At 39.6% G+C, this 14,939-nt stretch overlaps 1 protein-coding gene across 1 annotated transcript in view; it reads left to right on the top strand.

The window, feature by feature from the left end:
- The window catches only part of LOC139717594 (ras GTPase-activating protein-binding protein 2-like), a 42,124-nt gene extending 28,426 nt beyond the window's left edge, over nucleotides 1-13,698 (top strand). Inside the window, exons 3-11 of the mRNA XM_071629104.1 lie at nucleotides 3,541-3,622; nucleotides 5,035-5,136; nucleotides 5,553-5,724; nucleotides 6,236-6,380; nucleotides 6,989-7,200; nucleotides 10,455-10,540; nucleotides 10,934-11,255; nucleotides 12,824-12,948; nucleotides 13,319-13,698. Of these exons, the coding sequence (XP_071485205.1) occupies nucleotides 3,541-3,622; nucleotides 5,035-5,136; nucleotides 5,553-5,724; nucleotides 6,236-6,380; nucleotides 6,989-7,200; nucleotides 10,455-10,540; nucleotides 10,934-11,255; nucleotides 12,824-12,948; nucleotides 13,319-13,531 (1,459 nt within the window). The 3' untranslated portion in view covers nucleotides 13,532-13,698. The remainder of the gene's footprint in view (nucleotides 1-3,540; nucleotides 3,623-5,034; nucleotides 5,137-5,552; nucleotides 5,725-6,235; nucleotides 6,381-6,988; nucleotides 7,201-10,454; nucleotides 10,541-10,933; nucleotides 11,256-12,823; nucleotides 12,949-13,318) is intronic.
- The last annotated feature ends 1,241 nt before the right edge of the window (nucleotides 13,699-14,939 follow it).

Here is a 14,939-nt window from a genome sequence, read left to right as displayed (position 1 = left end):
AATAGTTCTAAAATGTGAGTTAAGGATAGAAACAGCCACTGTAAAAATTTGAAGCAGTATTATCGATGTTAAAGTATTGTTAAATACACAAAATGTGAACAATAGTTATAATAAAAATTTTCCAGACTAAACCGTCTACAGTTTTGGTTTATTAAGAAAAATACTGATATCTCCTTATATTTTAGGCTTTATTGCGAAAATTTTATATAGTAGGATGTTTTGTGATACAACAGGCCTACACATATGCATCAAATGTGATATCTTGAAAAAAATTTTAATCGCTGCTCCCAAAGGTAAACTGGACCTTTAATGTTCATGTCAGGATCAGAGTTGATATTTTTGCATGTTTTTAAATTTGTGAATTGCACCCGACTTGCGAAATTTGCAATAATAAAAAAACCTCGCGAAATATTCGGCATATACAGTATTTTGTTTTGGTCATACCGAGTGTGTTCGCACATACGTACAGTTTTGTAAGTAATTAGTTAGTTGGGATGACCACTTTTCAACTACTGCTGCAAAACTGCACAATAGCACTAGAAATCTCATAGGATTGTGTGTAAAGTGTGCAGACTCCTTGCATTACTTGAGTGATGCTAGCCCATGTGCATGTAGACTGCATAGCACATTCTTAGATTACCAAAAAAAAAAAAAAAATGTATGTTGACTTGTAAACATCAAGCATAATGTGAAACACTAAAGATTTTAGATTAAGTGCTCAATGAGTGGTAGTAATAGTTGATAAATGAATGATAACATTTGGCTCAGTATTGTTGAACACCACAAAATACTGTCCTGTTCCAGCTACATAATTGCATTGATCTTTGATGGGTGTGTGGCCTTAAGCTGAACAGAGATTTTCTAGTGTCTTACTCGGTACAATCCATCCAATATGCGCGTGAGAATGTCGTTGCTGCGTGGTAACTTTCAAAGAAGTCACTTAAATGACGCTGATATAATGAAGAGTAAATTTGTTCATGAATAATTTTGGGCTGTCATGCTTACGATAGACAGTGTAATTGATGATTATGGTTGATAGTGGCATTACCCTAAAGTGATTGTAATGCAATATAGACAGTATACCAGGCTTCAAATCCAGCAGCATGGATACAGATTATAGGTGTCTGCTTTGCCATAGGAGTTTGTAACATGATGACTTGCACTTGCATGACTTGTGACTCATTGAACTTTGGCAAGGTTTACATGCGTGTCACTTCAAAGTGTGTTAGTATCACAGCTACGAGTCAGTACGGACTGAATACACACATTGCGTTGTGCAGCAGTTTAAACAAGTCCCTCTAAGGGGGCCTCATGCATGTGTTGTATTAATGTGGGTTGTGCTCAAGACTGCAAGCTGAAGGACATGCATTTGTTGCAGCATACTTGCATATATTATAGTTTTATAATTATAATTGAATGCACTCTTTTTTGTATTCTTTTTATAACATTGGTGTGTATGAATTGCAGATCTTCCTGTAGGAGTACATGGTGGTCATGCATATGAATTAACGTTTGAAAACAAGTGCGAAACTTTTCTTGATTTAAAACACTAAATACTTTTGAAAGGAACTCTGAAAGAGGAGATTAAAATGGGTAAATGATCAAAAACATGTGGCCCAGGTGTGCTACATGTTGTAGTGAAGTATTATGCTTTTCAGATTTTGGCAAAATGCCTCAAGATCCAAGGTCACTGTGGCAAAGTATGGCTGAAAGTAGGATTTTTGAGCTGTAACTCCATCTAGGAGTATCATTGGTGATATTAGTTTGTGGGGAGGGTAAAAATTAATGAATTCTTATCATGAAATGATAGTGGTTTAAGGTCAAAGTTCAAGGTCAATGAACTCTGCGTTAAATGTCATTTTCCAGTCACAACTCTGCTTATGAATGCCCAGTGATGATGTAACTCAGCAGACTGGATAAAAATGTGATGATGAGTATTTATGTGAACCTCATGGTGGTGACAATTCAAAGATCAAAGTCATAAGTCATCATACTTGGTTAAAAATATCACTCTTTAGTCACAGCTTTAGCTAGGAATGTCCCTTGGTAGATTATATAGTACTGAGAAAGATTAAAAAAAAAATGAACAGTTATGTGTCTTAAGTGACCAGTAAAATGTCAAAGTCAAGGTTAGCTGTCAAGGCTGAGTTGAAAAAAAGTGCTTTTTGGTGTGATAGATATGAATGTATAAAGGAATAGATGTGAATGTAGGAATATATGTGACCCTGCATCACAAAACCAACAAAAAGTCACCAGACATGGATTTTCAGAAAGAGCAGATTCTAAGATTTAAAATGATGTATATACATAACTCAATTCAAATGAGCTCCCCTAACCTATCTAAATACTGGAAAGAAAGTACACACTCTGGAAAAGTGTGAACTGAGAAAAGAGGCTCTGAAGTACAGGGTCTACTCAAGCGCTTTAATAATCTTTACCAAGCCGCACTAGCTGTGTGATGAGGAGGACTAAACACAGCGTTTAAACTACATGAGCAACAACAATGAAGGGATTATCAGATTAAGCTGAAATTGAGCATGCTCTATCAACACATTCTGTCCATGATTACTGCCAACTTTCAAAGCAGTAGCATTGTCCTTTCAAAAGTTATTACACTTGAAAGTGAAGACTATTCAATGGATTTCAAGAAAATAAAAGGGGCCTCTAAGACATAGCTGATCATTCTACTGTCCCCCCCCCCCCCAAAAAAAAGGGTTGTAGAAAAACTGCTCAAAACACACTTTCCCATTCATGTTGTGATCCAAAACTTAAGAATAACGTAGAAGAAGGATAGCTCTTTCAGAAAATATGAAAAACTCAAGATTGACTTGGTTGACCCATTTCACCTTTTTTTTGAGTCCTCATGTACAATCAAGGGGTGCAACTTTTTGTTCGTTTTGTGATGCACGGTCACATATAGGAATATATTTCCTTATTGCAGGTATGTATGGTTTAAAGTCAATTCTTGTTCGGAAGTCAAGATCACTGGGTTCCTGCAATATGTTAATGAAGAGCAATGCACAATACTTTTGACAGTTGTAATGATTGGTAAGAAGCATGAGATTCCCATCACTCATTCATGCCTGCAAATTGAGTGGATCTAGAGGTTATGATACCTGAAAACTGTCCTCTGTCTACAGCAGGGTATAAAATTTGTGCACGTCTTTGGAATGTAAGGTATTATGTTAGTAGGCTTTATAGTCTGTTTTATTTCAATTGATACAGTGTACCTACATGAATTATCAGTTTCCTTAACTGAAAAATGCGTACATGTCATATTGCAGATTATTCATATACCGGTACCTAAAAGGTTACAGAATTGAATGAAGAATTTTGGTATAGAGCTACATGAAGTCCCAGAGAATCTCATTTCATTTGCACTTTTTCCTCTCAATTGTTTGTCTTTTTCCGGAATAACTAACTCAATACAAATATTTCTGTGAAATACACCTGCTGGTAGCTCAACTGTAAGTTAATATGTAAAAGTTTGCAGTGGCATGATTTTATTTTTCATGTTTTGTTTTGTTCAATCACACACAGGTTTTACACGAATGCTTCATCTTTCGTGCATGGTGGAGTTGATCCTGATGGGAGCCCGGAGGATCCTGTCTATGGCCAAGAGGTACGTATTTCTTCCCCCTCTATTAAAACTAGATATTTTAGAGAAAATGAAGGAAACGAGGAGAGGGAGAGAGATGAAAATAACACTAAATCAGCACATACTAAAACTGCAGTGATATCGAGGAAAATAAAGGGAGTATGGCCAGTGGAAAGAAACTTGTTGCTCCTGGCATCCTCTGAGCATATACTAAACACAGCAATCTTGGCCTCCTCACTTCCATGTCTTTGCTGATGCCTTTTTTTTTAATGGGACTGAAATATCAATGTTTCTAGAGAATCAGAACAGGAACGATATTTTTTATTTGTTTTTTAATCACATACATGTACAATGAATGTTAATGTTTAACACCGGTGACAGTCCCAGACCATAAAAATCACCGTCAGGCCAGTACCTTTTCAGGAATTGCCAAATTTAATGGTCGGACATGGAAAAAAAAATTGGGGCTGATCGAGAAAAAAACAGGACCAGTGAATTTTAGGTTCAAACCAGTAAAAATTAGTAAAACTTGGTATAGAATTAGTATGTCCAGTTGAATAAAAAAATGGGTTGTTTTGCAGCCCTGTGTATGTGCTTATGCCACAAGGCTGATAAGAAGATGTGATGCGAAGTTCAAATTCCAGGGTAGACATCTGAAATTTGTTTGTATGTGAGATAATTCCAGCAGCCTTTCATATGTCACGAAACTTGTTCAGGTAGACTCTCATGAGGCACTCCCAGACTGAGAAATTTTAATCAAGGTCATGGCAGTGTCCACAGACCTATATTCCAGGCTTTGCTCAGGTTGACAGTGACACTATTTTCTTCAAGTAAGAATTGACCATTCTACTGCATTCCATAATTTAAACATACCAGAATTGTAAGACAGAATGGGTCAACAGAACTATGGCATTTGATGCACAGGCATTATTAAGTAGCCTTTTAATAGTCTAGAAAGTTTTGCATCAGGTTATTTATTTATTTCGTTAATTATGATGCTCTGACGTAGACTAACAAATTTGATTTGAGACAAAACGTGTTGGAATGAGTTCAAAGGTCATTGAAGTCTGAAATTGCTTCATACATTGGCAATCACTCAAGATAAGAGAAATATTTATAACTGTTTTACATGCCATGAGACAGCTAAGTTTGTGGCATATTTATCAAGGACAGAATGATTCATACCTTGCTAGATACACCCCCTCAAAATAGTGGTTTAGCATGTAGTAGCCGGTGTCAAGGAATAGGATCTTATAACATGGTTTCACGCAATCATGATGACTTTTGCTCTTTCCTGCCAGCGACAATTTAAAAGAGTGATGTTATGGTGCTGAGCAAGGCATTATGATTTAGAATAACTTCAATCACAATACACAGTTATTTGCTATCTTGTTGCAGCATGTTGAATCTTTGCTGTTTCCTGTTTCCTATCGTAGGCCATCCATGCCAAGATCGTGTCTCTGAACTTCCGTGACTGTCATGCTAAGATCAGGCAAGTGGACAGTCATGGCACAGTAGGGGATGGTGTTGTTGTGCAGGTAAGTTCAGCAATCATTCCTGGTATGGTATTTATAGATTTACGATATACTGAAGTTATTTTTTCTATTATTTTTTTTAATATGATAATAGCAGTAGTTGAGAAATCACAATAAGCAACAATTTAGAACATTTTACAGTTGAATGGTTCTATCCAATGCATCCAAAGGTAGGTCACTATTGCATTTTGTGACGGATTATTTGTGTGCGCCTGAAATTTGCAAAATATTTTCATGATCCAGTGTCATGCTTATACTCAGTAGTGGCAAGCAACTTTCATAGAGACTAGACTGTGGTTGAAGAGACGTGTCTGTTTCTCTCAGTTTTCACGCCATGAATATTTCTAGTTTGGTGAAGAGATAATGGCGTTGGTGGGTAAGACGACTTTGAAGGAGATTCTTTGCCCTGCCGTCCACAGGTCACTGGTGAGCTGTCGAATAACGGAGAGCCCATGCGTCGCTTTATGCAGACATTTGTGCTGGCGCCCCAGGCTGCCAAGAAATACTTTGTCCGCAATGACATCTTCCGCTACCAGGATGAAGTCTTTCAGGACGAGGAGACCGAGAGTGAGCCTGAGATCGGTGTTGATTGTAAGTGTGTGTCATGTTTGCTCTTGTAATCTTTGTGTCTGTAAAGCGGAGTGCTGTTATAATTGGGCTAGGTGTCTTCGAAGCCATCTACAGGCTTTTCAGTTGTACTCGATAGGTTGTAGAACTGAAATATTCATAAGTTTGAAAAGAAAGGAGAAAAAAAGAACAGGGTAATTTTGAAGTTTGTAGTTTCTTGCCATAATGGTCTGCAAAAGAGTCAGTGGAGGTCACATTGAAGATGTTTGATGATAATATCATGTAGGTATCTGCAGTCATTGGTTATTGAAGGTGGCTCATTCGGTAGTCTAATTAAATTGTGTGTTACCATGCTGCCCCATCTAGTTTGGGGCACGATAATCTATCTCTCAGATATGCATAAAATAGAGTTTACACATGTGTGGGGTAAAGCGGGTTTATCGTGCTGCACGAATGAAGAAATGATTGGAGCAGTGATCATGTCCGCTTGTGTGTCTTACCTATTATTTGTGGTTGACATTTATGACTATTGCAGGCGACTCTGATGGTGGCCGAGAAGAGATCAGGCTAGACCAGCAGCGGATTGCCACGCCAGAGCCGGCTGTCATCCCAAAGGAGCCTCCACAGGTGCCACCCCAGGCCACGGCTTACTACGAGCCACAGCCTCCAGTTCCTGTGAGGTAACGTCTATTTTGTCATGTCAGTGGGCGTCTGTCACGCTCCTGTCTGGCCAGGAGTATGTGTCCCGGATGCCCTGTCATGTAGTTGTTTTGCACATTTCCTCATGTCTTTTCTGCCAGCTTATTGTTGGGGTATTTATTTACCTTTTGGGGGGGGGGGGGGGGGGGGGGGCGGGGGAATGGGTGATGTCTGATTGTATGGAGGTTTGGGCCTGAAATGAATCCCAGAAAAAAAACCAGAGGTGTCTCGAAAATACAACATTTCATGTCTACAGTAAACTGATAGCCTCAGTGAGTGAATCAGTGTACACCATATGTTTGGCATTGGCCTGTTTGATTGATGGTTAGCATGATACATGCAGGCAAGAGTGTTATTCATATTCTTCTCTTTTCTGCAGTTTTTAAGCATCTGACTGCCACACAAGACTGGTGTGGGGTCCGGCTGCATGATAATGTCAGGTTCTATTTTCAGATTGTGTGGACAGGGATTATAACCTTAAACTTAATCCTTGTTGCTGTTTGTTCTTTTTTTATATTAATATTCTAGAATGTCAATGAATGACTTCAGGCTTATGTATATCTGTACTTGTACATGAATTTATCCACAGCAATGGCTCTGCGCACCCGGATTCCCCTGAGGACACGCCCATCAAGACGGTGGCACCTGAGGTGGAGACCTTCACCCCCGAACCACAGGGTGAAATTGAAGACCCTGGAATTAGCCAGCCTGTGAGGGTGGCTTCACCGCCCCCCATGGAGAATCACCAAGTGGAGGCTGTTGAGGCGGAGAAGCCACTGATAGAGGAGCCAGTGGACAAGAGTGAGTCGAAAGAGATCATATGAATGTTAAAGGTGCACAGTCCCAGTAGTGTAGAGGGCGCTGTTGATGATAGTGCCGATCACCGTCAGCATTGATACGAAGAAAGCTGAAGTTGAGCTGTCATCAAGAGTAAAGCGCGTAGGTGTTGCTAAGTAACGTTGCTTTCGTTGTCTTCTCTGCGCATCACGCAGTCTGTAGTAATGCCAGGGTGCGTGCATATGTGCTTCTTATTATGACATCACAAAAGAAATTTGCTAAAGCTGTCATCCCGCTGAGCCGGAACATGAGCCAAACTGTGATTGGACCACTGACTACATTGGATCGGACTTCTTCGGACTCAGGGAAGTGGGCCATAGCGTAAGCGCCAAAGAGGAGTCGATAGCATAGGTTTCTATAGGAAACTTGCACCGTGCGCCCGCGTATGCATTTGACTAAAACACCGGGACCATGCACCTTTAAATCTCTGGAGATGATGTTCAAAAGGAGTGAGTTGTAGATTGGTTACTAGATGAGGAACACAAAAGAAAGATATAAGAAAAAAAAAAAAACAAATCTGTATCATAATGCCAGCCTTGATCTGTTTCCTCAGTAAGTTGTGCCATGCAGCATATTGCCAGTATGCACCTAGATGGAGAAGGGTATTAGTCTGCTTTTCTGGTTAGCTTGAATTAATGGACATGCTATGGCACATAATTCAGATAGCCATCAAAGATTTGTGAAAAATCAAGCAGCGAATTTGCAGAAGCTAACCTTGCATTGTGCTGCAGATACTGTTGCACATATGGTGACATCTATGCTGATTTCATAGCATTCCACAGGAATCTAGCAGTTCAATAAGAATTCTCAAAATTAAAGTAAGTGCAATAATGCCTGTCGGCTTCCTAGAGACATGCCTAACTATGTAAACCTTAGATATCTGTGAAAGCGGTTACTTTTGCGTACAAATATTTTTGCTAATGAGGAGGTCACAGCCATTTTCACACGACGTTTTAGCGGTTTGACACTGGCTATCATAAGTGTAATAATTCCTGTCTGTTCACTCTGTCACTTTACTTTATATGTATTTATTAGACGTGTGACAGCACAAAGATACCAGTACATACCTTAGCAATTACAACTGGACCGGAAGAAAACATACGCGGCCTCGCATGCCCATATTTGCAATGCACTAATACACTCTGCTGTGCACACAATTGTGTGTGCCATGCATATGTACACGTATACTGTATACTTACAGAAGTCACATGATTGGGGCTCCAGTCATGTGACATGTGTATGCTGAAACTTATGCAATGACTATTATTTACTCGATATGAAAACAATTTCACTTTCCAAAATAGGAGTAAGAAGTTATGCACTCTCCATTTATTGTCATGCATCCTTTGTAGAGGGGAAGTCCTCAGTCAGTTTTTGTTCAGTCTGTGATCCAGGAATTTATAAACACTATGCAGTGTTTCAATTCTTCGAGTGTGAAATCCAACACATGGAAAAACACTGAACTGTTAAAAATTCAGCAGAAATTTTTATTAAGAAGTGATGAGCATTAAAACAGTAAAATGCCCCAAGAGTGACGAAACATTAATTCATCCAGGTATGCATCCTCTGCATCGCTGTTTTTATAGTAGCTCTTGACAGCTTGAAGTCTCGCATCTGCAACGGCTTTCATGATCCCAGTCTTATGGAAATCCTTCATGATTATGTCTTGATCTTCAGAATTACATTTAAATGCGTCATCCACTGTTCATGAATGGGCTTGATGACTGAGTTGTGGAGGTCATGGATTTGACCTCATTGTTGACATTTCCTCCTCCTTCAGTGCCATCAGCTACCCTCTTGGCATACCAGTTGGAAAACAGTGCCTGCATCTCCTTTCACATAGTTTTGATGGTGGCATCAGGGGGGTAGGAGTAAACATACAGAAATTCTCATAGAGCATGTTGAGGAATTTGTTGGTGCAGCGAGCATGGAAGATGTTAAAGATCAGGAGGGGTTATACATCAGCTGGCCAACCCATCTTCTCCTTGGTCTGAGTATTGTATGGGAGGATGATTTTTCTCTTTGTACCGAATCGTACTGTCACTAGTACTCCAGTCACTGTCAGTGTGCTAAATGTCCCAGTCTCGTGGGTATTTTACTGGTGGATCACATTTATCTGTCTTACCCGGGTAGATAATCTGAGGGGGTCAGAACTTTCCACTCAAGAGCGTGCTAAGAGGGAGGTGTTCTGCCACTTGTCATCAGATGCCTTGATGGGCACCTGCCTGTCTCCTTTTGGATTCATTGCCATGATGTAGCTAGTTTGGCTTGAACTACTGTCTGGTACCAATTAATTACCAGCTCAGCTGGTATGTTGAACTTGTGCACTAGGCATCCAATTCTTTGGTGATGTAATCTAAAGTACCATGAAGTTAATTTTTTTAAAAATGATCATTTATGTTAAATTATGCTAATTTATGCATAATGATGCATAAAATCAGACAATTTGGTATAAATCACTAAATAAAGCTCAAAACAGGCACATTTTTTGTTTAAATATTCTTTTTAGTGTCCTTAGCAAATGTGAGAAAAAAAATCGTGCAATCAGAAAAATTTCTTAAGTATTTTATTGTTTTTTGAATTTCTTATGTATTTCCTTGTTTTTTGGACTTTATGTTTTTCATTGTTTTTTCGATGAAATTTGTCCGCAACATTGTTCCGAACAAGAAAATATGTTATTAATTGATTTTAATCAATAAAACCCCAAAGTAATCATGCTTTGATGAAATTTGCCTGTAAACACAGTCTGCATTGAAATTGTACACAAATTCACGTTTTTGAACAATTTTTGGTCTGACATGCACGTACATATTTATGCGCAACTTCGGAACCGCGCGCCTGGGCATCGCAAATTTGATGTCAAAAGATGCGGGAGTCTCGAAAGAAAAAAGTCATGAAACGTCGCGGCGATAGCTTTTCGCATTAGCGGTACATCGCGGCCTAGTTAGGGTTAATTTGTGGCCCAAAAGTGATTTGAACAGCTTCTACAGTATTGGAAGCCATTGAATGCTGTAATTATGATCATATCAACAGTAAAAATAATTTTGCCGTTCATTCCCATTTGCTCATCAAGAATGAGACAAGATTAGATACTGTTTGAAAGCACACTTGTAAAATGAACATGTTTCATAGTTAGTCAGTGCTATGGAATGTAATGTGTCCCATCCCACCCTGTAAGAATGACGTTTATAAAAAAAATGTTTTGTTTGTTTCTTTAGCGCCGAAAACCTTTTCTTGGGCGGACAGGGCCAGAGGACCCACAGCTCCCAGCACTGGTTTGGCCAGCAATCCCATGGCAGCACCGGTAACTCTCCCTCTCTCTTGCATATTTGTCTTGCTTTTAAATTGTGCTACACCAACAAGAATTGTGCATGGTTGGAAAGATAATTCTGCAAGTTAAGTCATGTAAAGGACTCCTGACAAGTTCTCTAGTTTGGCAGACCACTGTGAGGTTATGGCCAGCTATACCCTGATAGCCATGAGTAGGATTAATGGTTGTTAACTATGTTCTATTTTTCTATTTTGCCTGTTTCTTGTGAAGGTAATGGCACGTAGGAGCAGCTTTGTATTGACTGTAGCAATTTACACATGTGATTTCCTCGTCACCCTAGAAGATTACTTGAAACCCCACTGATGGTAGAGTAGATTAGTGCATTGTTACTATGATTCTGGTGCTATTTTCCTTCATCATTGGCAGAGCCAGGTTATTGCCCCAAAGGCAAGTGATCAGATAGGTGGTATGACCACCTTGACGAGGGAGCCACCTTCAAGAGCCAAGGAAGTCCTCCCCCAAAGAGAACCTAAGAAAGAACGTCGCGGACCCCCGGGTGGCATGGGCGGTGGACCAGGTCCCGCTCCTGGCATGGGACCTGGGCTGGGCAGTGGCAGGAGAGGCTTTGAGGAGGGTCCTGACAAGGGAAGGGGACCATCATCGAACCGCTACCCTGATAGTCATCAGCTGTTTGTGGGCAACTTGCCTCAAGACATCAATGATGAAGAGCTCAAGATTTTCTTCTCAGGTGAGAATTAACTTGCCAGAAGAAACGTAGTAGATATTCACCAAATAGGATTGTTCACATGTGTTGAGAGTTAAGCCTTACGTGGCCCTTAACATCAGTGCTCAAAGTTATCAGCTTTCATTAACAGTTTGTGGCAACACTGATGTTTACCAAGAAGAAATTTTAGTTCTTCATAATGTAGAAATACTGATTTAAAACATAGGAAATAAAACATAGAAAGCAGCACTGGACTTACCCTGAGGCCAACAGTAATGATGCTCCACCAACTGGCTGCAGTGCCCCTCCAAAATTTGACGAGTTTAAGGCCACTATTGGTCGTGATCCTTTCTGGTTAAAAGAACTAGGGAATCTAATAAGTATAAAGATCAAAACATAATTTTCCCCGCCTTTCCATAGATCTGCATAATGCCTAAAGTGTAATGCACAATGGTTGTTAAGTACAGTGCACTCCCGTTATAACGAACACGGTTATGACGAAATTTCGTTATAACAAAGTAAATCTTCTGGTCCCAAAATTATCACCATTTAAGTCTATGGTAAAAAATTCGCTTATAACGAACACGGTTATAGCGAAATTTCCGTTATAACGAAGTCTTTTCCGAGCGCCACAGACAGAGAAAAACAAAAGAAATGTGCTCCATTATAACGAAATGCGAATTGCTTTCGAAAATACGTAGCGGAACAAGCATTTATAGCGTCTCTGCATGGGTGAACGCTTCACACCACTGTGTGTTCGCTCTTTGTGTCACGCACAGTTTCTGAGGGGAACTTGCGTTTATTATTGTGATACAGTTATCCCATCACATTTTACATAGCTTTCCAGTGTATGATAAGTATTCAGCAGCCAGAATATGATATATATACGTGGTTTCCTTGTATTCGTTATATATTATATTTGTTCGGTTATAACGAAAGAAAACTGCCGGTCCCGAGCATTTCGTTATAACGGGAGTGCACTGTATATATCAATGTATTGTATGTACAGTAGCACATCCTCCTGAAACATTGTGGTAACTTTTGTTGCCAGGCAAAGAAACACCAATCAAATCAATGTAGTTGAAATTAAAAACATAGATTTTAGGTGAATTGATTTTGGCCTTCAACCCCCGACTTGATGCCTTCAAAAATGTATTAAATAAATGAGAGTAAAACGAAACTTGCTATGACCCCAAACAAATGGAATTTGAGGTGTAAGGAAATTTGAAAAATAACCCTCTTATTCAGGTGTGATGTTGATGATACATCTACCATTTACTTTATCTTAATTTACTCCATTTATTTTGTGGTGTTGTGTACAGCACAAGAATCCCGCCACTGGATGTACATCAACCGCAGTCGAATTCTATGAGCTGCCATACTCTCATACTCCCGACCTCACATAATCCTTATGAACTGTAAACTAAATGTTGAAATATGCTTTCGATTTTTTGGTTTTGTTTTTGTTTTGTTATGCAGCCAACTTTGACATGGTGTGGAATTGCACAGAAAGTAATTATGTTTCATGAGTATGGAGGTACAACAAATTGTCAGAGCTAACATTGTTTTTGCTGACATTGTTCAATCTGCAGACTTTGGGCGCGTTGTCGAGATGCGCATCAACCGCAACTCTGGACCCAAGCTCCCATACTTTGGCTTCATTGTGTTTGATGATGCAGAGCCAGTTCAGAACATCCTTGCTCTGAAGAAAACAAAGGTAATTAAATGTCTGTTAGCACACCACATCTGACTCAAAAATGCATGTATGTGTTTGATGCCAGCACCAGTAGATCCACTCTGCACAGCCCATAGATATGTCAGAATCTTGCAGTGGATGGGTTGATGGAATGTCTGTAAGGCAGTCATTTTCTATGTTGGCAAGTAAGACCCAGTTATTTCTCATCTTTTTGGGGTGGGGGGGGGGAGAGGGGAGGGTTTGCTTTTGGAAGAGGTCTTGAAAATGCTTATGATGGAAGATGAAGTTAAGGAGATGCAGCTGTTTATGTCTTGTTATTGGTTTGTTTTCTAAAGTAGAGTAATCAATATTTGATCAGTGTTGGCCTGTCATCTTTCTTTCTTTCTGTTAGTCCATCTTGCTCCGAGGAGAACATCGCCTGAATGTTGAGGAGAAGAAGGCCCGTGACATGCGACCCCCTCGCATTCCGCGTGGAGATACCAGGCCTGGCAGTGGTGGAGCCCCACGTGGAGGCTCCCTGGGTAGGGGCGGCGGTAGGGGCAGTGCAGGAGGTGGAGTCGGAAAAGGAGGTGGAGGAAGCAGAAGCTACAACCCACAACGCTAAGTCAGTGGTACCTGAGGCCAGGGAGGCTTGGACTGGAGTCAGTTGTTAAATGCAACAAGGATGGAGTAGCTCAGGAGCCAATGTTCTGCCTGTGGGCCTGTAATAGATTAGTTTCTACACAACTTTTGAGTCATGGAATGGATCAGAGTGGTAGGGATTGGGCAGGATTTTGGGGGATTCTGGGGATTAGATTGGGGGGAGGGGGAGTGGGGGATGGGGGGGGGGGGTGGGAAGCGTCTGCATTGAAGATGATTATGAGATGTTACAGAAATGCACGCAATGATAACCAGTAGGTATAAGCTTACCCTCTGCATGAGATACAAGATCCTGAAATACACTCAAAGTGAATGGCACATTTTAGCAAGTGTGTTACAATTTTGAAGTTTATATGCAATTTTTTTTTTTCCCTTAAATAGACAAGTACTGATAATGCAATTGAAAGGTCTCTTTGTCACATATCTTTCAACTTGTACTCTTGTATGTGATCATAGATTTATTTTTATGCTTTCTCCTGTAGACAAGGAAAGTATGTTGGTGTGTGTCATATGTCATCAATGTTCATAGATCAAGCATGGGAAGGGATTGAGTTCTCTTTGTATATGTGTTCACCTGTATGTTATTTTTCAGTTTTATTTCCTCTTATTATTATTATCAATCTGCAATGTTAGTCACCAGTGTTTGTCACCAGTGTTCCCTTAAATGACGTCGTCTCATGCTGGAAGACTTGATGATGTGAAATGTTTGCGCTCATTAGTCTTGATTAAACTCCTGGTTTATACCTTGGTGCCTTGTAGTTCAATAAAAGAGGACATGTTATCAAGAATGAGCGATTTGGTTATTTTTTTTTCTGCTGATTAGTTGTTTAAAGGTCAAGAATATTTAGTGTGTGCTCCTCCAACAGTATCCACAACTATGTCTCTTTGCTGTTGAGGGTTCTGTCTTTTTTTTTTTCTTTTTGGTTCTGTTTATGTTTTGCTCTGTAAGTTGTACGTGTAGCTTTGTTACAATAAAAAAGAAAATGTCTGTTTAAAAAAAATGATGAAAAAGGAAATTTGAGTATAATGCAAATGTTCCTAGCCTGAAACTTTCATAGAATGAGAGAGTGAGAGGGCAGTGTGTGAGTTTAGAATGAAGACATGGGACGAGAAAAGCCTCAGGAAGAACAAAAATTCACACATTTAAACAAAAAGAAAAAAAACAAATCTAAGCAGTGTCTGACTATAGCTAGATATTTATGTCAAAAAGTCAGTGATGTCAAGGGAAATGGCTTAGGTGCTCCCTTGTTTTCACACAGTGATAAAGAGATGGCATTCATAGTGTTATAAGTAGTATCTGTGAACGTTAAAGAAAAATAAGAATATTAGCAAAGCAAGAAAACTTACGGAATAGAACATTTGCTAATTATTCG

The sequence above is a fragment of the Diadema antillarum genome, unplaced genomic scaffold (genome assembly GCF_040938485.1).
Source record: "Diadema antillarum isolate AM-2024a unplaced genomic scaffold, OU_Dant_1.0 scf00000077, whole genome shotgun sequence".
Lineage (NCBI taxonomy): Eukaryota > Metazoa > Echinodermata > Echinoidea > Diadematoida > Diadematidae > Diadema > Diadema antillarum.
The sequence above is the reverse complement of the archived record's forward strand: the minus strand, read 5'-3'. Positions and strand labels throughout refer to the sequence as shown.